At 56.3% G+C, this 27,779-nt stretch overlaps 2 protein-coding genes and 1 long non-coding RNA gene across 4 annotated transcripts; 1 reads left to right on the top strand and 2 right to left on the bottom strand.

The window, feature by feature from the left end:
• Positions 1-2,187: 2,187 nt before the first annotated feature.
• Positions 2,188-6,538, bottom strand: TAMALIN (trafficking regulator and scaffold protein tamalin). Of its 2 annotated transcripts, XM_065043702.1 has the most exons (8): positions 6,382-6,538; positions 4,828-4,877; positions 4,431-4,485; positions 3,497-3,599; positions 3,324-3,417; positions 3,187-3,253; positions 3,033-3,099; positions 2,188-2,952 (listed from the first exon to the last, which is right to left on the bottom strand). In XM_065043702.1, the coding sequence occupies exons 1-8, from the start codon at positions 6,511-6,513 to the stop codon at positions 2,513-2,515; spliced, it is 1,008 nt and encodes a 335-aa protein (XP_064899774.1). In that variant the 5' UTR covers positions 6,514-6,538; the 3' UTR covers positions 2,188-2,512. The 2 variants fall into 2 exon arrangements, with proteins under 2 accessions (XP_064899774.1, XP_064899775.1); XM_065043703.1 differs by lacking the exon at positions 4,828-4,877 and having other exon boundaries at positions 6,382-6,522.
• Positions 6,539-6,546: 8 nt separating this feature from the next.
• On the top strand, positions 6,547-8,512 carry LOC110362919 (uncharacterized). Its single transcript, XR_010468481.1, has 2 exons — positions 6,547-7,212; positions 7,630-8,512. It is a non-coding gene; the product is annotated as an uncharacterized LOC110362919 (long non-coding RNA).
• Positions 8,486-25,403, bottom strand: ACVR1B (activin A receptor type 1B). The gene is made up of 9 exons (XM_065043701.1): positions 25,219-25,403; positions 16,225-16,464; positions 15,227-15,475; positions 13,845-14,075; positions 13,331-13,498; positions 12,739-12,895; positions 12,141-12,265; positions 11,442-11,572; positions 8,486-11,276 (listed from the first exon to the last, which is right to left on the bottom strand). Exons 1-9 carry the CDS (start codon positions 25,328-25,330, stop codon positions 11,151-11,153), a joined length of 1,539 nt encoding a protein of 512 aa, XP_064899773.1. The 5' UTR covers positions 25,331-25,403; the 3' UTR covers positions 8,486-11,150.
• Positions 25,404-27,779: the final 2,376 nt, after the last annotated feature.

The raw sequence follows: 27,779 nt of genomic DNA, 5'->3' as shown, positions 1-27,779 counted from the left end.
AGCGCACACGTGTCGGCACGTGGTGCACGTGTGCACACACAGCCCCGCAGTGCATACATGTGTGCACACGCAGCCCTGCAGCACACATGTGCACACACAGCCCTGCAGCGCACATATGTGTGCACACACAGCCCCGCAGTGCATACATGTGTGCACACACAGCCCTGCAGCGCACATACGTGTGCACACACAGCCCCACAGTGCATACATGTGTGCACACACAGCCCCGCAGTGCATACATGTGTGCACACGCAGCACTGCAGCGCACATACGTGTGCACACACAGCCCCACAGTGCATACATGTGTGCACACACAGCCCCGCAGTGCATACATGTGTGCACACGCAGCCCTGTATCACACACGTGTGCACACACAGCCCCGCAGTGCATACATGTGTGCACACGCAGCCCTGTATCACACGCGTGTGCACACACAGCCCCACAGTGCATACATGTGTGCACACGCAGCCCTGTATCACACGCGTGTGCACACAGAGCCCCACAGTGCATACATGTGTGCACACGCAGCCCTGTAGCACACGCGTGTGCACACACAGCCCCACAGTGCATACATGTGTGCACACACAGCCCTGCAGCGCATACATGTGTGCACACACAGCCCTGCAGCGCACATACGTGTGCACACACAGCCCCACAGTGCATACATGTGTGCACACGCAGCCCTGCAGCACACGCGTGTGCACACACAGCCCCACAGTGCATACATGTGTGCACACGCAGCCCTGTATCACACGCGTGTGCACACAGAGCCCCACAGTGCATACATGTGTGCACACGCAGCCCTGCAGCACACGCGTGTGCACACACAGCCCCACAGTGCATACATGTGTGCACACGCAGCCCTGTATCACACACGTGTGCACACGCAGCCCCACAGTGCATACATGTGTGCACACGCAGCCCTGCAGCACACGCGTGTGCACACACAGCCCCACAGTGCATACATGTGTGCACATGCAGCCCTGTATCACACACGTGTGCACACGCAGCCCCACAGTGCATACATGTGTGCACACGCAGACCTGCAGCACACATATGTGTGCACACACAGCCTCACAGTGCATACATGTGTATACACAGAGCTCTAGTGCACACGTGTGCACACACAGCCCTGCATAACACACACATGTGCACATGCAGCTCCAGCGCACACGTATGCACACAGACTTCTAGCACACACACAGCAGCACATACACGTGTGCACACACAGCCCTGCAGCACATACGTGTGTGCACACAGAGCTCTAGCACACACGTGTGCACACACAGCCCTGCAGCACATATGTGTGTGCATACAGAGCTCTAGTGCACACACGTGTGCACACACAGTCCCACAGCAGATACACGTGTGCACACAGAGCTCTAGCACACACGTGTGCACACAGTCCCGCAGCACATACGTGTGCACACACAGTCCTGCAGCACATACACGTGTGCACACAGAGCTCTAGCACACACGTGTGCACACACAACCCCGCAGCACATACATGTGCTCATCCCCAAAACCTCCTGCAGACGCCCCTGGGGGGTCCAGCTGTGGGGCTCAGGAGCTCCAAGCTGGGGCTCCCCTGGGCTCCCCAAACATGCAGTGGCCCAGCCAGGGACGGCTACAAGCCAAAGGGGAAACTGAGGCACAGAGCACAGCCCCAGGGCCCCCTGCAGGTCCGTGGCACAGGGCTGGGGGCTCTTGGTGCTTGCACAGAACGCTTGTGCAAGGGCCCCCCGGGGGTGCTCACTGCAGCAGCAGGGGGAGCTCTATGCCCCCCAAGGCCTCTGGGTGCTGGTTTGGTGGGAGTGGGGGGCAGCAGGGCAGGGGTGGGGGGACCCCCGTGCCCACCCCCACGGGCACCCCGGCCCCCACTGGCGGAAAGGTTCGGGTGGGACCGGCTTCCCACCGGCTGCCGGAGGAAACGGGGCAGGAAGGGCCTGGCTGGGCCCCCCCCGTGCCAGGACGCGGCCCGTGGTACCGGGGCTGCGGCAGCTGGGGGGACACGGGGGTGTCCCCAGCAGCCCAGGCAGAGCCCAAGGTGACTGGGGTCACCCCGAGGCCTGGCAGCGGGGAGGGCAAAGGGGGCAGCGTGGGGGCGCTGCAGCCCAGGGGACTCGCCCCCCCCAGCCATCCCTGCCCCCACGGGGCTCCGTCCCCCCACTCACACCCACAGGCTGCTGCAAAAAGTCTCTGTATTGGCGAACGCCGAGCGCGGTACAAAAAGCCCGTGGGGGCGGCAGGGCCAGGACCCCCATTGTCCCCTGAGCCAGGGGGGAAGCGGGGCCCCCTGCGCCCCCCAGCGAGGAGGGCAGCGATTCCTGAGATGAGCGGTGGCTTCGCGAGCCGCCCCGGGGGTGTCCCCACGTCCGTCCCTCGGTGCTGGGACCCCCACAGCCGAGCTGGGACCCCCGAGGCTGACCCCGAGCTCCTGCCAGCGGCCCCGGGGGGCGGCGGGGGCGCACGGCCCCGTGCAATAAATAAATAAATAGGCGCGGGGTCCCGGCTAGAGGTGGCTCTCCTCCTCCTCCAGCGCCCGGTTCAGTCCCGGGATGAACTTGAGCAGCCGCCGGCGGAAGCTGCTGTGCCGGCCCTTGCGGGGGGCGGCCGCCCCCTCCGCGGGGTCCCCGGCCCGGGCCCACAGCCGCCCCGCAGCCCCCGGGCCCCCACTGCACTTGAGGCTGGCGCTGCGGGCCAGGGCCGGCCGGGGCCGCGGCGGGGGGGGCGCGGGACCCCCGCTGTCCCCATCCTTGTCCTTGTCCCCGTCCTTGTCCTTGTCCCCGTCCAGCGAGTCGGCGGAGGCGAACAGGCAGGTCTGGTAGAGGGAATCGTCGCTGCCGCAGGCGCTGGCGCGGGGGGAGCCACCGGGGAGCCCCCCCCCGGCCTGCAGGCACCAGCGGATCGACTCCAGCGTGTCGTAGATGTTGGGGTCCTTGGCCACCACGCCTGAGGGGGGACACTGGGGGTCAAAAGGGGCTGGGGGTGCCCCACACCCCAATCCCCGTCCTCCCCTCGCCCCCACTCACCGCGCACCAGCCGCTGCTCCTGCACCATCAGCGAGCGGTACTCCCCCCACTTCTCATACAGCGTTTGCTGGGGGGAAGCAGACGGGGGTGAGGACACTGTGGGGGGGTCCCCAGCCCCGCCTGACCCCCACAGTCCCCTCCCGCCCCACCTCACCTTCAGGTACTGCAGCCGGGCCTCCAGCTCGGCCCTCCGGATGGCTGTCCCGTAGAGCGTGTCCAGCCTGTGGGGCAGCAGCCGTCAGCGCGGGGACCGCGGGCTATTTGGGACCCCCCCGTGCCCCCCCAGCTCACCGGAGCGTGTTGCCCGAGTTCTTAATGATCTCCACGATCTCCCGGTGCCGGACGCCCTCCACATTCAGCCCGTTGACCCCCGTGATGGTGTCCCCTGGATTGGGGGGGCAATGGGTTCAGGGATGCTGGTCCCCACTCCCAGGGCGCCCCCACCCCCCCGGGGATGTGCTCACCGGTCTGGAGCCCCGCGGCCTCAGCCGGGCTCCCACCGTGCACCCGGCACACGAAGGTGAACATCTCCACGCTGTTCCTGTCCTGGTGGTGCAGCCCGTAGGTCTGAAACGGGGGGGCTGGTGAGGGACCTGGGGACCCCCCGTGTCCCCCCCCAAGCAGCAGCCATGAGGTGGCAATTGCAGCATTTAATTGCAGCCAGGTGATGCGGGGCAGCACCCCAATCGTGGGGGGTTTCGCCCCAAGTGGGGCCCCCCCGGCCGCCCCCGCCGTCACGGCCGGGGAGGCTTCGGTAACCAGGCAGCTCCGTCACCACTAAAAATAAACCCTGGCTCAGCGACAATTTAAAAATACCCTCGATGCAAAGCAAGGTACGGGCTGCAGGGGTGGGGAGCGCGGCATGGCACGGCACAGCATGGCACAACTTGGCATGGCATGGCACAGCACGGCTCGGCACAGCTTGGCATGGCACGGCACAGCTCGGCACAGCACGGCTCGGCACAGCTTGGCCTGGCACAGCACGGCTCAGCACAGCAGAGCTCGGCATGGCACGGCACAGCACAGATTGGCACAGCTTGGCATGGCACAGCACAGCTTGGCATGGCACAATTTGGCACAGCTTGGCATGGCATGGCACAGCTTGGCATGGCACGGCACAGCTCGGGACAGCTTGGCATGGCACAGCACAGCTTGGCATGGCATGGCACAATTTGGCACAGCTTGGCACAGCTTGGTATGGCACAGCTCGGCATGGCACGGCACAGCACAGCTTGGCATGGCATGGCACAACTCAGCACAGCTTGGCATGTCACGGCACAGCTCAGCATGGCATGGCACAACTCAGCACAGCTTGGCATGGCACGGCACAGCTCAGCATGGTACGGCACAGATTGGCACAGCTCGGCATGGCACGGCACAGCTCGGCACAGTAACCACCTGGATCTCGAAGCCGAAGGTCTCCTCCGCCTTCTTCTCCAGCGTCACCACCCTCCTGGGGGACACAAGGGTCAGGGACAAGGCAGAGCCCCCACTCCAACTCAACTGCTTCGGGGTTTGGGTCTTCTGGGCAGGACCCCAAGGACAGGACACCCCCGAAGGACAGGACACCCCCCCAGGGATAGGAACCCCCAGGGTGGCCTTGGCCAGAGCCCTGCAGCCCGTCCCATGGCCATGGGTCCCAGGGGTGTCAGGTCACCCCAGGGAGCTGTGTCCCCATTGCTGCTTTCCCCCCTGTAAAACCACCCCCATTTCCAGCCCCAACCCCCTGGCACGCGTCCCCAGCCCCACACCTGTGTGCCCCCCCATCAGCAGCACCCGGTCCCCCCGTCCCTACCTGTGCTCCTCCGGGGACTGGCTCGGGGACACCCACCTGAACCCCGCGCCCTGCGGCAGAGGGACAGCGGTCAGCGGGGACACCGTCCCGGGGCACGTCCCCCCCACCCCCTGCAGGGCCAACCGAACCCGCGTGTCCCCTCCAGACCCCACCAAACCGCAGGGAGCACCGTGCCAAAGCGGCACCGAACCAGCACCCGGGTGCACCCGCTGCCCCCCCCCCCATAGCAGGCTGGGCATAACGAGGCTTTCATGGGTGCTCAAAGCCACCCTCACATCTGCCCCACGCTTTGACGTCACCTGCGCTGCATCCCGCCCCACGCCACGCTCCGGGGGGGGACCCGGGCACAGAGGGGCCCTGTTGTGGTCACAAAGTCGGGTTTTTTCATGCAAAACTGCCCCCCCCGCCCAGACAATGTCCCTGTTGTGGAGGGCGCGGACGCGTGGGCGAGCGAAGGGACCGGCCGGGCACAGTGGGACCCTCGCCGCGGGGCAGGAGGTGACGGGGCTGTCCCCAAATGCCCCTCTGCGGTCAGCGCCATCGCGAGCTGCGCCTCGGGGGTGGCACGTGGCTCGTTTTGATGGCCACCGGGTGCCAGCGGCTCCCTCTGCTCTGCGCCACCTGCGTGTCCCCAGTCCTGCAGGTGCCACCAGCCCCGCAGCTGAGTGTCCCAAACACATCTGTGGGCGTTTAAGCGCAAAACCACCAGAGTCGGGTACGTTCACCATAGGGAAAGTTGCTGCCAGTCACGTTGGGCCCCCATGTCGCCCCAGTGACGGGGAGGTGACGTGGGACACCCCAGCGCGCTCGGGGACGTCTCCGGTGGTGGCCTTGGCGGTGAGCGGGATCCAGGCCACCGCACGTGACCCCGGCCGCGCCAGCACGGCCACGAAAGCCACTTCTGCTCCGGATGTCGGCTACGCTCTTGCTTCCCCCCGACGCTCAGGAAGCGCCACGGGGCCGGGGGGAGCGGCGGGGCGGTGACAGCCCCAGCGCCACCAAAAAGGGGCTTTCCCAGGAGCACGGTGGCGGATTGTCCCATGTCCCATGGAGCCAGACCCCGAGGGACCTTCTGCCCTGTCTTCCCTGTGGGGCAGAGCCCGGGGGGCACATGGTTGTCCTGGTGACATGGCCACGTACGCTGGGGTGGGGGCCTGTCCCTGATGTGGGGAGGAACTGGGACAGGACGTGACGCTCGGGGGGACAACACTGGCGTGGGACAGGGACTCTGGGAAGATGCCGGTGGAAGATGGGACCGGGGTGGGGAGACGCTGGGGCAGGAGGGGGGGATGTCACCGGGACAGGATGGGGACACGGGACAAAGGTCGGGGGGATCACCGGGCAGGACCAGAGCCCCGGGGAAGCCGCCGGGGCAGCCCCGCAGGGTGCAGGCACCAGGGGCCGCGCAAGACGAGGCCACCTCGCACCCCCACTGCCCCCCCACGGCGCGTTGCTGATGGCGGCGCCGGGTCCCCACCGACCCCGCGGCACAAACCGGGGGCACCGGGGAGGCTCCCCCGCCCTCCCCGCGCCCGGAGCCGCCGCCAGCCCTACCTTGCGCACCCGGGGCAGCGTTCCCCCGGCAGCCGCCAGCGCTCGGTAGACGTCGGCGGGGCCGGGGCGCTCCGGGGCCGCCGCCGCATCCTCCTCCTTCGGCCGGAGCCGCCGCAGCCGCCGCAGGGTCATGGCCGGGCCGCCCCGCCCCGCGCGCCCCTATATAACCCTCGGGGGGCGGGGCCAAAGGCGAACACGCCCCCTCTTGGGGAGAACACGCCCCTTCCCGCGCCCAACCACGCCCCGCGGGGCTCCAAACCATGCCTTAAGCTCCGCCCTCTTGCCGTAAGCCCCGCCCCGCACGGGTCCATGGCCCGCGAAGGGACGCGGGGGATCCGGGATGATGCTGCGGGGACCGGGCGGTGCAGCGGGGGTGCTGGAGGGGATGGGGGGACCAGGGAAGGGCTGTAGTGGCCCAGGGAGCCCCTTGGGGGTGGTAATGGGAGAAACCAGAGGGGTTTCCCCGCACAGAACCAGCCTCAGACCCCTGGGGCATCACCCTCCTTTGTAAGGGTCTTGGGTGGGCGGGGAGGGCACAGGGACCGTGGGGACAGAGGAAGAGGGAGGTTTGCAGGGGGTCGGGGTCGTGACGGCCAAGGGGTGGGTGCAGGGACCACGGCAAGGGGATGGAGCGGCACAGGGGATGGTGACAGCATGGGGACTGGGTGGCTCAGGGCAGGCAGAGGCTACGTCCCCCGGCCCTGGCGGGGGCTGAGCTGTGTCCTGCCCGCTGGCAGCCATCCGGATCAAGAAGCCCATCAAGACCAAGTTCCGCCTGTGCGTCCTCAACTGGATGGTGCTGAGGCCCAACCGGATCAGTGGGTGCTGGAGGTGAGCCCGGACTCGGCCCGAGCGCTGGTAGTGACACCACTGCCCCTCCGAGCCCTTGAGCATGTGCAGCTGTTTCACACCACAAAACAACACCCCACCACCAAAGCCGCATTTAGGATTTAAGTGAAGGCAGAAGGTGGGCGCAGCGGCAGCTGGAGCCCCCGGCCGCGCTTCCAAAGTGGGCGAATGGGGTTTAAACCGCTCCTGCAAGAGCTCTGCCCGTGCTGGGGACGGGGACACGGGGGAAAGAACAATTCCCGGAGGCAGACGCCGCGTTTGCCGCAGCCACGTTGTGCGCTTGGGCAGCCCCTCGCAGCAGGAATTTTCCAGCTGGAACTGAGGGTTTTGCCCAGATGTTTATTTAAAATTTGCCAAAAACATCAAGTTCGTAACAATCCCGCTGGCGTTCCGGCCCAGCCACCCGCCCACGGGGGTCACGGCGAGGCAAGTTCGCTCCCAGAACTGAGCTGCTCCACTTGGGAACCGCCAGGGAAGGGCAGGACTGAGCCCACCAAACCACAACCCGCTATCGGGAACCATCCTGCTCCCCAAATCCTGCTCCCCAGGTAACAACCACCCCCCCCAGCCAAAACCAGCCCAGGTCACAGTCCCATCGCATTTCCTAAGAGGGGTGAAGATGGTTTTTGCTTTTAAAAAGCCCGTTATTCTCACCTCACCCGCTCCCTGGATTTCCTGAGTTTCCTGGGGGCTGCAGACAAAGCTGGAGATCGAGGAGGGGCCGGAGCCCAGATGGTGGCTCCCCCTCCCCAGCATCCGTCTGAGCCCGTGGGACCCCAGGGCCCGGCGGATTTTCCCCCTTGATCCGCTCACAACATGCTCGTTCACAGGAGGCTCTAATTAGGGAGAATTAGCCGGGGCAGCTTGCACAGCGCCGGCTGCCCCGAGCAAACAGGATTTCACAGGGACGCCGGGCAGTTTGGAATAAGATCGATCATTGGAAAAGCCGTGGGGACCCAGGTGGAGCTGCACAATGTCCCCCCCACACTCCAAACCACCAAATTTCAGCTGCTTGTCCCTCCGTGGGTTGGAAATCCTGCTCGGTCGCATCCTTTGCTCCTGAGCGCACGATGGAAGCTGAACCTCCACCAATAAGGGGGATATTCAACATTAAGATTTGCTGAGCAGGATTCCTGGGGGGATTATTTGAGCTGCGGGTGAACGAGCCCCCCCAGACGCTTCTCTAAGCTCTGAGGGTCCTCAGCACTCGGCTCCCATCCCCCCAGCAGACGGCGAGAGCCTCCAACACCTCACGTGAATAAAACCAACTTTTAATAATGTACAGCAGAAATCGACAGCCTCGTTTTTTATATTAAACAAAAGATTTCCTATATTACATCGTATTTACATTTGCATACTGAAGAGGTAAAGTGTCTAAGTGGCTATTTTACAGTCCGTTTCTAATAAAATATACAAAACCAAACAAAGAGAAGGGGCAGAGAAGTACCAAGAGATGCTCCGAAGCCAGCGTACCACGGGGTGACCCTGCGCCACGGACGAGAAGCACAAGCTCCGTACCTCGGCCTCCCCAGCGCTGTTTGCCATCGGGTATCCGGCGTCTCCCCGGTTTGGAGCCGCTGCGGCGTCCGCCTCGTCTCAACTCCATAGCGTTGCATTTTCCCAGCGCTGCCGCAGCCGGTGTTTGCTACCAGTCAGCTAAGTAAGCACCGCAGCTCCCCGGCATGTGTTTGCATGAAAAGTGCTGTAGAAATGCTACATAGTCAGCGTTCCCGTCTAAATCCCTCTCGGTTTCCACCGCCTCGCCACGGCATCTCTCCGCGAACGAGGCTGTTTGCGCCGCGGACGGGCCGCGGCTCCGCGCTCGCCGTGGCCGGGCCGGCACCGCTCCGCTGTTTGGTTTGGCGCTGAGGCAGATGCATGTGTGGCTACAGTTGGAGGGAGTCAGTGCGGGTTACGTAGCTGATTTAGCGTCCTCGAGAAGAGCCGCGCGGTCACCAGGCTCATACGGGGAAACCAGAGCCCGTGGCGGCCGTACCTACCAGCGCCAGGGGGTTCTACGGCAGTTTAGTTCACAGGCACCAAGACTTTGACCATCGCCAGCAGCTGAAGAGTCTTTAGGGGATGTGTGAAGCGCCCGCCACCTCCGTTTCTAAACGCAAAGGGGTTTGGTTGAGGGACGGACGGTACCGGAGAAACGCGGTCACCTCTGGAGTCACGACAAACGGGGAAGGGACGGCGGCCGATCACAAAGCCGGGACACACACCGGCTAAAACACAATGCAAACCCCCCCCCCCCTTGCTTCTACACAAAGTCACACACAATAGGGAGTCTGGGGACAGACGGACATGTGGACAGATACACGGACAGCAAGAACAAACGTTAACCCCGGTGGCCGGAGCTGAGATGAAACCTCAACCTCCCCGAGCAGGCGCGAGGTTTGCGTAGAAACAGTTCCAGTGTAAATCGAGCTGTGTGCATTTGGTTGGCTTTTTTTGTTCTTTTCAGTGATTTCTTTACAAACAGGTCAAGAGGTAATCATTATAGATTGATTTTCTTCTCTTATAAAGAATTAACAATATTAAAAAAAGTTAAAATCCAGACCCTCCCATAAAATAAGAATTCAAAAAAAGAAATAACAATCAAAACCACTCCAGTTAAAAGTTATGGCTTCAGAGTTACGCATCGGAGATACTGACCGAGCCACCGAAACCGGCACTTCCCACGTTGTGTTCGGTGCTGCCATCACCCAAAAGCTCTTACTTCACCCTGATTTGGCATTTAACCAGAAAATTCATGCGCCCCCCACCCTAACAAGTTCTACGCAGCCACTTCCAGGTTATATCTAGAGATGTGCAGTAAAAAGGTGGACGGTGATTTCCAAACCCAGGGCCCCTCGCGGGGGGGGGGGGTGTTTTATTCATCCAGGCGCCCGCCTCCGAACGCCCCTGGGTGGGGAATTGGGGGGTTCTGTTTGCGGGCGCAGCCCCTGCTCTATCTCCGACCCGCATCTCAGCTCCGCATCTCTCCCCTCAGGTCTCTTTTCCACCTTACCAAAAAATTACAAACCCCAGGGGCTCAAGAGAAAATCAAACCCCCTGGATTCCAGGAGCAAAGTGAAGTTCCTAATTTGTTTTATCTTAAAAAAAGGGGAGGGGGTGGCAGTGAGGCGACCCCATGGGACGTTGTGCGCCCACCGGAGAGCCGAGGAGCCGTTTTTCCCCTGGCCAAGCCAACGCTCGCCACCCGGCACGGGGAGCACCAGCGCGCACAGCTCAGACACATCAAAGGACACACTCGCGGTTTGCACATGCACAGAAAGCACGGACAGACAGGAGCCGCCCGACGGGCGGACACCGCACGTCTACGGGAGGAGATGAGCAGGCAGAGGGACGCGCGCCCCGCGCATGCAGACACCATCGCGCACACCGACAGCCAGTCCCATTGCAGTTTTTCGACGGGTTTTTTTTCAAGCTTAAGAAAAAGGAGGGAAACGGTTTCGTGAAGCTGATAAAACTGTTCAGGCTCAGCCTCTCAGAAGGGAGCACCATTTGTTTTGCGAATGCATTAACGTGCCAGTCCCTGGAAAAACATCCTCAGAGTACGGCAAGAAAACCTTCCCTTTCCCTTCCCACTCCCAGCACCGGCGCCTCAACCGCCACGCGCTGAACTTTACAGGGATTTCCGTTAAAGAAACAAAGAGTTACGGTCATGGCTGAGATCCCTCAGGTTTAAGTCCCTCTCAAGTCTTCACGCTGATGGTAAAAAGGTTTCTGATTGTTTCATACCCAAGCAGGGAAGGGAGCAATTCTAAGGGCTCCGTCACCCCACCGAGCAGCCTGTAGGTCACGCTGTCTGGTTGGTAGCAGTAGATTGGGCAGAAACACGAGGTAGGCCTCCGTCACACGTCTACTCTAGCATGGCAGTTTTTGTGCAGTTTCCTCCTGCTGGGGCTCAGGGTCTAGATTTTCACATCCTCCTGGACACTGAGCTGGGAGAGGGTTTTCTTAATGCGGAGGGCGGTGAGTCGAGCCGCTCCGTTGGCGTACCAGCACTCTCGCATCATCTTACCCATCACCCGGAGCGCCTAGGCAAGAAACAATGGCAAGTATAGGCAAGAAACAACGGCGCATGGCAGCGCTGCCCACCCCGGGCTCCCGGACACCGGTATGGCCCCTCCACGCCTCCGAAAACTGGAGCTTTACTCACCTCAGCGAGGGGAAGGGGACGTGAAGATGAAAGCAAACCTTACCTCGTAGCTTTGCCACCAGTTGGGGATATTAGGCCGTAATTTCTGATCACATACGACCTTCCGCATCTCCTCAATAGAAGGATCAGAGGGTACAAGGTCGTAGTAGGGAAGCTGATACTCCTCATGGATACCTGGAAAGGCAGAGAAGGAGAAATGCAGCTCCTGGGAGAAAGGATCCTTGGCACAGCGCTCACTGAAGGCAGACTGGTCCTGGTTTGGGCTCCATGACTCATTCCTGAGATGTGTCAACACTTTGCAGTTATTTAGAACAGAAATAAAGAATCTGGGACTCGAGTTTACAAGAAAAATTCAGGGAAATAAAATGCAGCTGGCCAAACTGGAACGGAGTCAGCGGGCTGCGATCAACGCCCAGCACAGCGGCAGGGTCGGCGAACCCGACCGAGGAGAAGGCAGAAGGGCTGTCACCCGCACCGTGGTGCTGCGCTCCTGATTCGGGGTCAGTCACCACCAAATCAGCACCAAAACTCCGTCCAAAGGAACATCAGCCACCATGCGGAGCATTAACTCACACGGGCCAGTCTTAACAGTAGTTGTGACTCAATTCTGTTCACTCGGTAGCAAAACATCGTCCTGCAGCTCTCTGGGGTCCCACCCAAACCTCAAGCACCCCAGATAAAAACCACCGAGGCTGGGAAATCCAGGAGCGAGCTGATGGCACAGCTACATGAAGGGTTTTACCTCCTGCATTGCACCGTCGAGCAATCTCCCAGTAGACCAAGCCCAAGGCGTAGATATCGGCGCATTTAAATGAATCAAAATGCTTCATGTTTATGGTTTCATCCAAGACTTCGGGGGCCATGTATCTGCAGAACAGAAAAGGAACAGTGTGTTAATCCGGAGAGGGGATTCCCTGGAAGATAATAAATGGCAAGTTTACCCACACAGCATTTCTCAGCAGACAAAGCTTAATCAGAACAGAACCGGGCCCCACGGAATAACAGCGCGAACAAAGAACTCAAAAAAGAATAGCAAGTTGGGAAAGAGGTAAAAACATCCAAAAAGCTCATCAGGCCTCAAAAGGCTTTTGAGAAGGTTAAGCTTGTTTTCAAGTATTGTATGAGCGCCCTGGTGCTGCGTTTAGGCAGCTGGCCTGCGCCTCCCAGCTTGGCGGCACTGGAGACACAGGTACTGATGCAGCTTCAGCACCATTCCCGGCACAAGCTGACACTTGGAAATGCTTAAGAGAATGTCACCAGTGCTCAACCGGCAGCTCGGGCACTTGCTCTAGTCACACTCCACCACCTTCCAACGCCAGACAAGAACACTGTCCTCCTACCGTTTGGTTCCGACCCTTTGATTTGGTGCAATATCAATCGTATCTGTAACCGAATCGTGCCGGACAGCCAGCCCGAGGTCGGCGATGGCACATGTGCCGTTCTTCTTCACCAAGATGTTCTTGGACTTCAGGTCTCTGTGAGCAATCCCAGGCTTTCCTAGCAGAGCAAAACAAAAAGCAGCAGAGGTCAAGGTCTGGTGAAATCTATTAGTCAAACTGGCGCAGAGGCAGTACCGGATTTCAGGGCGTTAGTTAAACTCTCGGTGTTGCAACACATTTTCCTGTTTGGATTCGCTGGGGCGCAGAGCAGAGCGGCGCTGGCAGCGATGCAAAGGCACTGCTGGTGCAGTAGCGCCCACAGACCTCAAGAGGGACTTGAACTCCATCGTCCCAGAAAGCAGACACCTTGATGTGCGTGTAAGTTCATCATTCTGCTGCTGCCTGCGCTAACATCCCACCCAGGTAGCACCAGTTTTTGGATGGGGATGAGAAAGGCTGATATAACTCCCAGGAGGGAGCGCAAGGTTGTGCAGAACATCAATTCTGCTTTATTCTCCCCCGCCAAAGAACTCCCAGCACCTTTTCATCTTACCCTGAGTCCCCACAATCTCCATGTGCAGGTGGGCCAGCCCGCTGGCAGCGGACAGGGCGAGTTTGATCATCCCCTCGATAGTCACCGTGTACCGATTAAGGTAATCAAAGAGAGATCCGTGCTCGTGGTAATCGGAGACGAGCCACAGCTGAGTCCACGTTCCGTTATCTGCAGCAGAGAAGAGACAAAACGGGGATGGCAAAGCCACTGAGCATTTGCAGCCTTGTCGTACAGAGAACTGCTGGGTAAGGCTGCAGCTCAACAGGCAACCCAGGGGAAAATAAGGCAGAGAACTTTAAGGCAAAACACGACTTTGTAAGCTACGGCTAATGCACCATCATGTCTCTCAACACCAGCAGTAATTTTACCATCTTTCGTCAAGAAACATTCAAATATGTAGCTATTTGTAAAGTGTGCTGACAGGTTTTTTTAAGCATCTAATTGTAAATCCAAGTGAAGAAACGCCACCTCCCGTGTCACCCTGGTGAAGTCCCGGCTCTCAGGACCTTTTTACCTTTGTTATCCGCGGCAATAAACCCCAGGATGTTCTCGTGTCGCAGCATAACGGTTTGATATATTTCTGCCTCCCTAAACCAGGAGCGCTCCTCACGTGAAGAGAAGATCTTTACAGCGACGTCACCTCCGCGCCACCGGCCGCGCCACACTTCACCGAAGCGGCCTTTACCGATGATCTCCTGAAGGACAATCGTCCGAGCCACGGTCCGCTGGACAAAAAGTGGCAAACCTGCGGACAAAACACAAGAGGAGTGAATGCCTGTTGCACCAGAAGAACCTTCTGAAAGCGCAGAGTGTGCACTAGAGCATCACCAAACCTAGAAGGTTCTACATTTGATAACAACCAGCAGCCTGAGACCCAAACCAGGCAACAGCGGTAGCTCCTGCTCGGGCAGCATCTGCGTCTCGCTTTGAAGTGTCTCACAAAGCACCAGCGATGAGGCAACGAGCAGCTGGGGAACTCAGATCAAAGTCACTTTAGTCTGAATATGCAAAGAGTGGAACTTGTTGAAGACAGACTCTGCCAAAAAGCAGTAAAACCCCCCAAACTTCTCTTGAGAAAGGAGGCCTAGCGTCGCTGCCGGCTCTCCCGTAAGCTCCAGAGCTCACCTGCCGAGACTGCGTTCAGAAGAGATCTCAAAACACTTTATATATAGCAGATACAGCGCTAAAGGTTTATTCCCTGGTCAAATACCTGGTTTTATATTCTCTGCCTCTGTGGATTATCCTACAGTTTCCATCTCCTGAATTTTTATTTTAACTGAACTGCTTTCACGGTTGAAAGCCACGAATAAAACGATGACTCCCTGATCCGTTCTGTGGATGATTTCTTTTAATTGCTACAAAAGCGAACACTGGACGTTGTCTGTTCGCTTTGGAAGACCCACAGATTCTTTGGGATGAAATGGGCTGTGCAAATGCAGTATTTGGACACTGCACCGTTTTCAGCTGCTGGGCTATTTCCCATGTTGCTGGCAGCTCTGGTGCAGGTGACATCCTGCATCCCCTCTGAGAGCCAACACCCCGCAGCTCAGCTCTTTGTGTCCGTTCCCAACCCAAAGCCAGTTCCAAGGCTAAATTTGAAATAGATGCAGCGTTTGAGTTATCCTCTCGCAGAAAAGGAAGAAAGCTACACAAAACTATAAGGAGGAGTTGAACTATTGCTCCTAAGCGCTGAACGCTGACACGGGGCCGTGGCTACAGCGATTACCGCATGACTAAAGTTAAAAAACACCCTCCGCATTACTCACAACAAGGCAACCTGAATAGGCTGACGAAGCAACGGCCTCAGAGCCACGCGGAGCTGTGGCAACCGGGAGCCCAGCGCAGACTATTACAATTAAAAGTTGGCATTCGTCATTTCCAGTCATATCTTCGTACCTGAGCCAGAGCCAGAGGTGGAAAGATCGTAGACGAGATCTTGCAAGGTCTTATCCTTCGACAGGCACATTTCACAAGAGGGGTCTTCCACGTCCAGCCGCTGCCGGTTGTGATAGACCCGTTGGTGGTGGTGAAAAACAAAGACGAGTATGATCATGACGACAAACACGAGGAAGACGGGTCCGGCAATCACGGCCACCAGCTCCACGGGACCCCAGCTCGACGGGGCTTCGTTTTCTTTCAGATGTCCTTGAGAGGAAAGGGAGGAGAAAAACAGACGCTTTTAGAAAATTATCACTCCTTTCCAAGCGTTCTTTAAGGGCTTTATCTTGTGTTTTAATTATCCCTTTGGAGCCTGGACAATTTTAGCTTGCTGTTGCAGGATGGTAGAAGACACATCAAATAACAGCATTAACATGGGACTGATCAAGTCATCGGGTGGGCAAATTACAACTAAAACCCCCAAAGAAGATGCTGCTTCAACTGTGGGATCAGGGATTATGGTACTTGGGATGGGAACCTGTTCTGGGCTGAGTTTGCTAGAGCAGCTGGCATTTTACCTTCTGTTTGAACTCTCTGAGGCCGCCGCATCATGCAGCAGAAGCTTATATTTAATTGTAGATTAATATTGCTGCTGCTTTCAGGAGCTTGTAGGATAGCGGCAGCAGGGCTGATAAGGTGAGAGGAGTCTCATAATATGGAGCTTCTGGGTGCAAATGGGAAAAAAAAGCCCTAAACTTTGGCAGCTTCTCCTCCCCTAAAGTACAAGCTCATCAGCAGGTGATGATTTGTCGGCCACAGGGGAGTCCAAGCAACTTCCCATTTAAATATGAAGTAGTTTGTTATGATTTCCACTTTACAGACCAAGGAAATAAACCTAGTGCTCAAGTTCACACAGGGAAGAAGTGCAAACAGGGCTGAGAACTCCTTATTCCCAGTCCCAAACAGCTGCTCTCCTCCCCACTCCAAACACACCATTTATTTAGCTCGTTACTCACCGCTGGGAACCATTAAATCGATTTTGTTGCAGAAATCAGAGTAGCAGCAGTGAGTATTCCGCAGATCTTCCGAACTCAGGCAATAGAAGGGCTTCCCGGCAGGAATCAATTTGGCTTCAGGAATGCAGGTGCGAACGTGATGTTTAACGCCGTCCAGGTTGAAGACCGAGACCATGCAGGCGCCATCCGTTTCACACGTGGAGTTGGCTTGTTTGCAGTCGGAGCACAGACACGTCAGAGCTGCAGAGACCAAACCAACACCATCTATTAGAGTTCTATTAGAGAGAAAACTCCCTTCTTTAAATTTCCTGGTTTAGGGGGAACGGGCAACTCTCCGGCTCAGGAATTAGACTTTTGGAGCCAAACAAGTCGTACTCAGTATTTCAGACCCACAAGAACCCAAATGAAACGCAAAATACAACATAGAAGCAGAGAAAGCTTTCCAGGCGACCGCCCAAACAGCCCTTGACGCAACCGAGATGACCCACGTCACCCCTGCAAACTAGGCTGGATTTTACCAAGATGCACTCCCAACCTAACGTCAGAATTCAACATAAAACAACAATTACTCAAACTGACGGGCTCAATTCCACCTAAACCTGCTGTCCAGGCTTCCTGAGCTCCACCAGGAGCCTGTTAGCAAGGGACGACCACCCCAGCTCGCCCAAGACAACGAGGAGTCGGCAGACGCCAAAACAAAACCAATTCAAACCGACTCCACAAGCCGAGCACGCTACACTCGACTAGATCAGTCACTTCTTTAGGAACTGCTTTCCTGCTCCGAGACGCCACCTTGGGTCAAATAAATTCCTGGCTTTCCGCCTGCTCGCCATGAAGATGATTTGGGTACAGAACGAAGGAGAAACTCCAAGGCGGATTCCCACATCTTTCCGCCTCCCAGCTGTCATTGTGCTTTTCTCAAGCTGCCTAAAAAACTGTAAGCAAATCCCCAGGCACTGGCATCCTTGGGAACAAAGAGCAAATCCAACAATGTCAAGAAGAAGGGTGGGGCTTGTTTAGCAGCGTTTTCTTTAGCTTTCATCAGATCTTGCAGCTTCCCCGGAGGGATTCAGAACATGTACTTACCCGCTGTGAGAATGGTCTTTCAGGTAGAAAGGGTTGGGAGAAGCGGTTGAAAAGATACGAGCGCCACGGTTAACTCTCCGCGGTCTGAAATAAATCCTGGATGCGGTTCCTGGCACCCTCTTGGGTTAAGGACACGAAGGGACGTCGCGGTCGACACCGGGGGGTGTGCGTCGGGCACCTCCCGCAGGGAACGAAACGAACCCTCAGTCGCACCATCTCCAGCAAATTAAGGAGCATCACTTGGAATTCAAGGATATTCACAGTGCTGGAAAAGCCTCCTGGTCCCGGGTCTAAGCGCAGCAGAGTTCCCTTATGCTTAACAAAAACTAAGCAGGTTCTGATCAACACCAGGGTGGGTTTAGGAGGGAGAGACTGGTTCTTGTCTTATCTCTAGGTAAATCAGGCTAATTGCATTACTATTAATTCTCTCCGGACGCTGCGCTCCTGGTTTCCCAGCTGCGCTATTTCAGCCGAGCTGAAGGCAGATGCAGGGGGGTTTGGACCAGCACTCCAAAGCCCATTAGAAAAACAAAAAGCTGTTAAATGAGATGTCTTTAAAAAGCATCAGGAGCAAATGTAGCTTATTACTATGTGCTTAGCACAGGCCACGGGATGCAGAGCAGAAAGGATGGGGAAGATCCCAAGACCAAACCATATGGAGAAGGGCTGAGAGTGCTGGAAGCACCAATTCTGCAGCTTTTAAGCTTTATAATGAAAGGAAAAAACCCACTGATGTTCAACCTGACAAAGAGCTCCCAGTGCAGTGTTTAACAGTGGTCAGCACAGCACAGAAAACACAATTCTCCTGAAAAATACACATGCTTGGGGAAACAAAGGTTGGTTATAATGGAGTTTTTATGAAAACATGAGAAACAGCAGCCAGGGCACATTCCTACCTTCAAGCAGACTTAAAAGGGAACTGTTTTAAAGCATCTCCTTGATTACTTTATCAAAAACTCAAGGTACGAGTTGAAAACATTTAAACCACGCACATTTCACCAAGCGGGCTCTTTCCAAGTTGATTTAGATACAGCAAAACTTGGTTCCTGTTCGACTCATTTCTAAGGTCTCAAAGCCGAGATTTAGCTTATGGCAGTTTTGCTTCCAGAAGCTCAGAAGTAGCAAAACAGTGCACTAATAAAACCGGTTCTTATTGAAATATCTGGCGTGAAACCAAGCATCATTTTGAGAGGGAAAGCAGAGGGGCTGGTTGTATCAGCTCAGTTTCATTGGTGCGATAGCAGAGCCCCAGTGCACAGGGACCGAGTCAGAAGACCCCGCACAGAAAGCAGAATGTGCCCCCGGCCCCATCGCACCTCGCGGTGCCGCCAGCTGCTATTCCTTCCCGCTTTGTGGCAACTGCTCTTTTTTACCTGCAACTCTTGGGTTTGCACCTCAAAAATCCCTACGGGAAGGAAAGCAGCGTGAACAAAGGAAACTGAGCTTTCAGCACGTGTGTGCTTCTGCTACAGCGTTCACAAGAGGCCCTTAAAGGCCCAGCCAGATGTTTCTGTCCGTAACGGGCTACAGGGAGGCACTTGTAGATTTTAGGGAAGACGGTCAGAGCCCTGGGTAGAAGCTGAAAACCAGCTCCAGCCAGGAGTCCAATCTGCCTTTATGTCTTTAAGGAAAAGCCCAGGATATGTGGTTACATCCATATCCTCCCCGGGCATCACCTACCAGAGCGCAGCGAGAATTACGGGGCAACCTGTGCGGGTCCGGCGTTTCAGATGTGATTAACCACAAGGGAAAATTCTTCTCATATGACTAACAGGAAAAAGCAGTTGTTGTTTCCCCTTGGGTGGGGGTCAGAAAGTGGACAGGTATGCAGAGCCCCTCGCTGGGCATCTCTTGCAAAAGCAGCCAGGACCGCCTGGGCGAAGCAAAAGGACACAGGAGTGAATAAGAAGCGCTTTTCATGCCACCAGCATTCTTTTGATTTGGGAAGAAAAGCTCCTATTGAGCAAAACATATAATCTACTTAATAAAAGAAACTGACTGGGCTGAAGCAAATCGATGGGGTGAAGGCAAACAAAAGAGCGGTTCAAGAGCGGGGCGGACTGATAGAATGCCCGGGGTGAGGCTGCGGGGAAGGTGCTGCGGAATTTGGCAGCAGAGCCGGCTCTATCTGCTCCGCACGCTGATATTCTGCTGGGAGACAAACCCAACCCTGTCAAGAAGCTGTTGAAACAAGCCTAGCGTGAAGCTGCAGATGCTCAGAATGAAAGCTTTGTTCTCACTGAGGGGATGGATCAGGTTGGTGTTTATACCGAAGCAAAGCCCTCGCTGTGATTTAATCCAAGGCGGTCGTGGCAGCGATGGCAGGAGCGAGCGGCCCGGTCCTCAGCGCTTTCCATACAATCACAGGAGGGTCTGGGTTGAAGGGATCTTCAAATGTCACCTTATGCCATGAGCAGGGACATCTTCAGCAGCTCAGGGTGCTCAGAGCCCCGTCCAGCCTGGCCTGGGATGTCTCCAGGGATGGTTCATCTACCACCTCTCTGGCCAACCTGGGCCAGGCTCTCACCACCCTCAGGGACAACAATTGCCTTTTATCCAGCCTGAATCTCCTCTCTTTTAGTTTAAAACCATCACCCCTTGTCCTATCCCAACAGGCCCTGCTCAAAAGTCTGTCCTCATCTTTCTCACCGACCCCTTTTAAGGCTACAATAAGGTCTTTATTTCCCTAAAATCCAAAAGACAAGCTCTGCTTGATCCCTGACCAAGGCAGCCAGGGCTGGGGCTCCTTCAAGTGCCCACCCTGAGCCCAGAGGAGCTTCTGCTCTACAAGGCACCCGGGGGCATCAGCATCGCTTTGCACTAACGACCAAGAGGAAAACAAGAGAAGTCCCTCTTGCACCAAATTTCCCCATTAAAAGTCCCTTGTATTGACAAAATCAATCCAAACAGGTGGGGGGTGTGGATCAGAGCTCCAGGGAGACTAAAATACTAAGCTCTGACAGTCAAAGAACATTTCTTTTTTTCCCCAGCAACTATCTGAGCTTACTTTGCACATATTTATTCTCGCACAGGATTGCATGTGTCAAGATGTCTATGCAGCTAGACAGGGGAAAGTTTCACAGCAAAATCTAATGGAATGGTGTTAACCACCTTTTAGAATACATTTACCAAAACCTCCCCAAGCTGTGCTATGCAAGATGACATCTTCTCGGGGCTAAACACTACCTGATCAAGATGTATTAAGATAATTAACCCGAAGATGATCACTGGTAAAATTGCCGATAACCACCCACGTATTTACCAGATAAACAGATTTTTGCAGGGATTGTGAGCTGCTGTTCTTTTTCAACAGTTGGAATCGTGGCTGGGAGAACAATGACTTCTGAGCCTTCGCGAGGCTCTGCAACAGGAGCTGCAATTTATTATGTCTCTGTACAGCACCTAACTTAATGAGGCCCAATCTGGTAGCGATGCTTTAATGCTGCAGCAGCATAATGTCAGCGAGAGAAATGGAGAACAATTGGGTTTGTAGCTTTGCTGTTTCTTTAGATGCTATAATGAAGAGGGACATGTGTAAACATGCTCGGATACCTCGCAGTGGTTTGCTATATGCTGTGCTGAAATAAAGAACAACCTTTATCAGAGCGTGTTCAGCCCAGGTTAGGGATAAAATCCATTCCCTTGCAGCAAGGGAATAGAGTCTGGTCCCTTCGTGCTCCTCTTTTGGCCATACAACCTCAAAAGGCTCAAAGCCACCTGATGAAGGCTTTAAAAACAACTATTTACGTCCCTCTATCTCGCTGCCCCATCAGCTTCTCCTTTGCTTTGGGATCTCAACATCTCTCCTCGCTGCTGCTTAGGAAATCTACTGACCCGCTGCTGCTCCATGAACCGGAGTTAAAATTAGCTGCAAAGTGGTATGAAAAAAGCACTTTCAGGCAAGTCATCCAGAGACTAAAAATTATACCAGGGTATTTAAAGCTGAAAACAAGAGGCTCAACTTTTTCAAGCTGGCTGTGGTCCCCTGGCACAGGTTGGACCTGCCAGGAACACACGGCGGCCGACTAGAAAACAAACTGAATGGAAAAAAACAAGGCAGGAAGAATGCGCTCTCACCTTTCAAGTGAAGAAATTGCCCTTTAAAGTGAAGAACTTTCCCCACATTTACTCAAGCAACACAAAAGGGGAGCTTCGAAATGGATTTTCAATAAGCAAATTGACAGGAGTCTCATCATTAATAGGTTAATTAGCAGGAGAAGCCTTGACATTTCTGCTGCTGTTGCTCTCCGACTCAGCAAACAGACATATGGCTCCCAACTCCCTCTCCAGGCTCTGGTCTGACACCTATTTTGTGGTTTAATTTGTTAGGAAACCAGTTTAGGAGCCACCAATACCCCACCAGAAAGTTCCGCCAACAGCCACACGGCAAAGCAGCCGCAGAGACCATTACCCACGGTTTTCTAGGCTTAAAACCCACGCTGGGTGTTCTCGGGAAACCGGCACAAGCTTTTTTGGCATCTAAATAACACGTTGTTTAATGTGCAGTCTAAACTCCACCAGCCAGCAGTCCACAGGTTACTTAAGAAGCCCACAGAAGGCAGCAAACCTTCATCAAGGGGCTTTAACATGCTGCAAAGTCTGATTCTCTGATGAAAAAATAAACGTGTGGGTCCACAATCACTGAGAAGGGAGGCTGGAAAACCAGGGGCTTAAATAATCAGGACCAAAGAGGTCTCCACATGACTACAAGCTCAGCACCAGCCAGCGTTTCAGCCCTGTCACACCATGGCAGCGTTTTCCCTCGAGATGAGCGATTCCTGCTGGCTCTGCTCACATAGTATCACAGTATGTTTGGGATTGGAAGGGACCTCAAAAGATCATCTAGTCCAATCCCCCCATGGAGCAGGAACGCCTAAGTGAGGTTGCACAGGAACATGTCCAGGCGGGTTGGAATGTCTGCAGAGAAGGAGACTCCACAACCCCCTGGGCAGCCTGGGCCAGGCTCTGCCACCCTCACTGAGAAGAAGTTTCTTCTCAAATTTAAGCGGAACCTCTTGTGTTCCAGCTTGATCCCATTACCCCTTGTCCTATCATTGTTTGCCACCCAGAAGAGCCTGGCTCCATCCTCATGGCACTCACCCTTTATATATTTATAAACATTAATGAGGTCCCCCCTTAGTCTCCTCTTCTCCAAACTAAAGAGCCCCAGCTCCCTCAGCCTTTCCTCACACGGGAGATGCTCCACTCCCTTCATCATCTTGGTTGCCCTACGCTGGACCCTCTCCAGCAGTTCCCTGTCCTGCTGGAACTGAGGGGCCACAACTGGACACAATATTCCAGATGGGGTCTCACCAGGGCAGAGTAGAGGGGAAGGAGGACCTCTCTCGATCTACTAGCCACCCCACTTCTAATACACCCCAGGATGCCATTGGCTTCCTGGCCACAAGGGCCCAGTGCTGGCTCATGGTCATCCTGTTGTCCACCAGGACCCCCAGGTCCCTTTCCCCTATGCTGCTCGGATAAACCGTGCCGGCCGTGCGGCCGAGAACGTATTTCCAGCGGTCGACACCCAGTGAACTTTGCTTGCTGTTAAGAGAACTGACGTTTGACTTCGCCCCTTTCGCAATCGCCGTTTCCGGAGCATCCACCGCTGGCAGCGGACGGGGAAAAAAAACCACCCGAGCTGTCTGGCCAAGGAGCCGAAGGAGTTCAAGAATGCTTGTTGGACACCGGTTTTCATTTCCAGTTAGAGAAGGCTTTCTTGGAAAGTTGTAAGATGTAACTTACGGACCACGCGGAGTTTGCCTGATTTAACCGGGGAAATATTTTAAGCCAGTGTTAATAATACAATGTGCTGGAGCAAGATTGCTCCCCACGGTGTTTGATTCCAATCGCGCAAACAAAGCCTACCTACAAGCGCCCTGTAACATCCCTGCACGGGCACCCTTTTTATTTTCCTTTATTTTTATTTTAAAGGAGTGTGGGGGGTGTTTTCTACTCTGTTTACACACACAGCTTCACAGCACTGCACAAATGAGGATGTTTTACCCACCCACCCTGAAATAAGCGGCTGTGAAGACCTGTTGTATGAAGCACAATGGAAGGACAGTCCGTGTTGGACGAGGACGGGGCATCGGGGCTGTTCCAGCAGCAAATAACTCACATTCCCCTGCTCCCAGCTCCGCACCCTCCTCCCTGGCAGGGCCAAGCTCACACCTCCAACCGCACCGCGCGAACAACACCGCACGGTGCACACCGAGCGGAAACAACAGCCGCACACGGAGTCCAAATCAAAGGTGCCGAGAGCCGGTCGAGCTCCCAGGAGACACGCACAGTCAACTGGCCCTTTCCCGTTTATTTCATAATTATTTTCTTCATAAACACCAGCTGTATGTAAAACGCGAAGCGCAAACCTGAGAGCAGCGATGAGTCGCGCTCGGTCCCGCTTGGCCGTTTGGCACAGAAAAGCTGAAGCACCTTCCTAAGGCTGCGTTTTACTTTAGGTTTAAAACAAAGCCCAGCCATTCTTCCCTAAAGCACGCTTGAATTACCAGATTCAACAGGACTCGCAAATACACACCTAACCCACTGCCCTAGTGGGGTTTAAAGCCATTTTCTGCAGCTAACAAGTCCAGATCTGCACGCACAAAGTTATTACGTCCTGACAGCCGGCTGGTAACACATAACACCAACAGCGAGAGGATTGGGGAGGAGAAAAACGTCTCAGTGTGGTTCCTGTTGGAACAGGTACCTGCGTTACACAAGCAGCGATCGCCCTCGATAGCCAAAGAGATGGACTGTGCGGAGAAGCCTGGGACGCTGGGGGAGTCGATGGTACCAGCCCTACCAAGAGGTGCCCAGAGCCCCTTCAGGCCCCTCCGGCTCTGCGGAAAATCTCTTTAAAATCCCGGGGCTGATACCTCGCGCTCTTCACCCAGGAAACGGCAGCGGTCGCACCCCCCAGGTAAAGAGAAAGGATCGCCACAGAACAAACAACCCAAACAAAGAGTTTTCCCTCGCTCACCTCCCTCCAAACAAATATTGACAGTCGTTCCAATGCAGAGGCGCAGGGGTTTAAAAAGGTTTCTTGAAAAATCAAACCACAACCACCCCCCTCCCCAAGATTCCAAGAGGCTCTATATTAAGCACACGCTGCAATCTCTGGTACATGGGGGGCTGCCCAAGCGCACCCACCCACCACCACCAAGCCGGGTCAACAGCCCCGTGGCCACAAACCAATGTCTGACCAGGCTCAGCAGTGGGGGCTGAACCCCCTCCCAACACCTGCCCCACGCTGACCCCCACCACACACAGACCCCCCCGTTCTTCCTCACCCTAGGAAATAAATCCATAAATGTCCAGTTTCCCCGGTTACCCCCACAGACAGGCTGCAGACCCCGCTTCTCCTCGCAGCCAAAGCCAAGGTCAGTGTGTGCCCCCAGTACCCCCCACCCTCCAGCCCCCCATCCCCAGTCGCTGCTGTTCCCCCAAAACACAACGGGAGGGCACAGCCCCCCCGCTCCAGGGCCCCTCCAGAACACGGCCCCTGGGACTCCCCGCAGGCCCGACCCCCCCATCCCACGCATCCCCCCTATTCCTTCTCCCCACCCCGAAACACCCTCCCCTGCCACCCCCCCCAGCCCCTCCCCACAGCCTGGGGGCACCTCCAGGCCCCACACCCCCTCACACCCGCAAACCTCGCCCTCAGCCTCCCCCCACACCTGCCCCACACCCCCCGGGCCGACCTCACCCCCCGGGCCGGGCTCGCCCTTGGTCCCCCCGCCTCCCTCACCCCCGCATCGCCCTCCCCCCCCGACCCCCGTTTCTCCTCACGATCCCCCCCGGCTCCCCCACCCCCTCAGCTCCCTCACGGCGCCGGGCGGGGGCGGGGCGGCGCGGCCGCCATGTTGTGCCCGGTGCGGGCCGGGCCCGGGGGCCGCCACTCACCGCGGGCCCCGCCGAGCGCCCCGGCCAGGAGCAGGGCGAGCAGGACGGCGGCAGCAGCGGGCAGCGGCGGGGCTGGGCGGGCGCGGGGCGGCGGGCGCTGCGGGGCGGCCATGGCGAGCGCCGCGGCCTCGGTGCCGAGCGGCCGCCAGCGCCTGCGGGAGGGGCGAGCGCCGGCGCGCGGCCTGGGGGCGGGGCCAGCCTTAAAGGGGCCGGGCCGCGCCGCGCGCCTTAGAGGGGCGGGTCCGGCGGGAGCGGGGCGGGACGCGGGTGATTAGATGAGCAAGGGTGTGCAAAGGTGTGCGAGAGTGTGCGCGCACGGCCGCGCGCCGTCGGGAGGGTGCGTGCCCAGTGTGCATGCGGGGGGTGTGCGGGGCACGCGCAAGAGGGCGTGCGGAGCGTGTGCTTCGTGCAGTATATGTGCGTGCCCAGTGTGCAACGTGCGGTGTGTGCAGCGTGTGCAGTGTGCAACGTGGTGTGTGTGTGCAATGTGCAGTGTGTGTGTGAGCACAGCGTGCAATGTGCAGAGTATATGCACAGTGTGCAACCCGTAGTGTGCACCATGTGTATGTGCACGGTGTGCAAGGGGCAGTGTGCGATGTGCAGTGTGTGTGTGCACAGTGTGCACCCTGTGGTGTGCACTGTACATATGTGCACAGTGTGCAAGGGGCAGTGTGCAACGTGCAACATGTGGTGTGTGCACGGTGTGCAATGCACAGTGTGGGCACAGCGTATGCGCACACAGTGTGCAATGTGCAGCGTGTGCAGTGTGTGTGCACATGCAGCGTGCAATGTGCAGTGTGTGTGCAATGTGCAGTGTGTGTACATGGTGTTCAATGTGCAGTGTGTGTGCACAGTGTGCAATGCGCAGCATGTGCAATGTGCAGTGTGTGTGCAATGTGCAGTGTGTGTGCACATGCAGTGTGCAGTGTGTGTGCACGGTGTGCAATGTGCAGTGTGTGTGCAATGTGCAGTTTGTGTGCACATGCAGTGTGCAATGTGCAGTGTGTGTGCACGGTGTGCAATGTGCACCATGTGCAATGTGCAGTGTGTGTGCACATGCAGTGTGCAATGTGCAGTGTGTGTGCAATGTGCAGTGTGTGTGCACAGTGTGCAATGTGCAGTGTGTGTGCAATGTGCAGTGTGTGTGCAATGTGCAGTTTGTGTGCACATGCAGTGTGCAATGTGCAGTGTGTGTACATGGTGTGCAGTGTGCAGTGTGTGTGCACGGTGTGCAATGTGCAGCGTGTGCAGCGTGTTTGCACAGTGTGCAATGCACAGTGTGTGCAATGTGCAGTGTGTGTGCACAGTGTGCAATGCGCGGCCTGTGCAGTGTGTGTGCACATGCAGTGTGCAATGTGCAGTGTGTGTGCAATGTGCAATGTATGTACATGGTGTGCAATGTGCAGAGTGTGTGCACAGTGTACCATTGCAGTGTGTGTGTGTGTGTGCAATGTGCAGTGTGTGTGCACAGTGTACCATTGCAGTGTGTGTGTGTGTGTGCAATGTGCAGTGTGTGTGTGTGTGTGCGATGTGCAGAGTGTGTGCACAATGTGCCATTGCAGTGTGTGTGTGTGCAATGTGCAGTGTGTGCACAGTGTACCATTCCAGTGTGTGTGTGTGTGCAACGTGCAGTGTGTGTGCACAGTGTACCATTGCAGTGTGTGTGTGCAATGTGCAGTGTGTGCACAGTGTACCATTGCAGTGTGTGTGTGTGTGTGCAATGTGCAGTGTGTGTGCACAGTGTACCATTGCAGTGTGTGTGTGTGTGTGCAATGTGCAGTGTGTGTGCACAGTGTACCATTGCAGTGTGTGTGTGTGCAATGTGCAGTGTGTGTGTCACAGTGTACCATTGCAGTGTGTGTGTGTGTGTGCGATGTGCAGAGTGTGTGCACAATGTGCCATTGCAGTGTGTGTGTGTGCAATGTGCAGTGTGTGCACAGTGTACCATTGCAGTGTGTGTGTGTGTGCAACGTGCAGTGTGTGTGCACAGTGTACCATTGCAGTGTGTGTGTGCAATGTGCAGTGTGTGTGTCACAGTGTACCATTGCAGTGTGTGTGTGTGCGCAATGTGCAGAGTGTGTCACAGTGTACCATTGCAGTGTGTGTGTGCAATGTGCAGTGTGTGTCACAGTGTACCATTGCAGTGTGTGTGTGTGCAACGTGCAGTGTGTGTGCACAGTGTACCATTGCAGTGTGTGTGTGTGTGCAATGTGCAGTGTGTGTGCACAGTGTACCATTGCAGTGTGTGTGTGTGTGCAATGTGCAGTGTGTGCACAGTGTACCATTGCAGTGTGTGTGTGCAATGTGCAGTGTGTGTGCACAGTGTACCATTGCAGTGTGTGTGTGTGTGTGCAACGTGCAGTGTGTGTGCACAGTGTACCATTGCAGTGTGTGTGTGTGTGTGCAATGTGCAGAGTGTGTCACAGTGTACCATTGCAGTGTGTGTGTGTGTGTGCAATGTGCAGTGTGTGCACAGTGTACCATTGCAGTGTGTGTGTGTGCAACGTGCAGTGTGTGTGCACAGTGTACCATTGCAGTGTGTGTGTGTGTGCAATGTGCAG

Source organism: Columba livia, chromosome 29 (assembly GCF_036013475.1).
Source record: "Columba livia isolate bColLiv1 breed racing homer chromosome 29, bColLiv1.pat.W.v2, whole genome shotgun sequence".
In the NCBI taxonomy this organism is placed as follows: domain Eukaryota; kingdom Metazoa; phylum Chordata; class Aves; order Columbiformes; family Columbidae; genus Columba; species Columba livia.
The sequence above is the reverse complement of the archived record's forward strand: the minus strand, read 5'-3'. Positions and strand labels throughout refer to the sequence as shown.

Coding starts and splice junctions, on each gene's coding strand:
- TAMALIN (XM_065043702.1), bottom strand. CDS start 6,513: ATGACCCTGCGGCGGCTGCGGCGGCTCCGGCCGAAGGAGGAGGATGCG. Junction 4,486..4,827: donor CAGTCCCCGGAGGAGCACAG/GTAGGGACGGGG, acceptor TGTGTCCCCCAG/GAGGGTGGTGACGCTGGAGA. Junction 2,953..3,032: donor GGAGCAGCGGCTGGTGCGCG/GTGAGTGGGGGC, acceptor GTCCCCCCTCAG/GCGTGGTGGCCAAGGACCCC.
- ACVR1B (XM_065043701.1), bottom strand. CDS start 25,330: ATGGCCGCCCCGCAGCGCCCGCCGCCCCGCGCCCGCCCAGCCCCGCCG. Junction 12,896..13,330: donor GGAGATTGTGGGGACTCAGG/GTAAGATGAAAA, acceptor TTGCTCTGCTAG/GAAAGCCTGGGATTGCTCAC. Junction 11,277..11,441: donor ACTGGTGGCAAAGCTACGAG/GTAAGGTTTGCT, acceptor TTTCTTGCCTAG/GCGCTCCGGGTGATGGGTAA.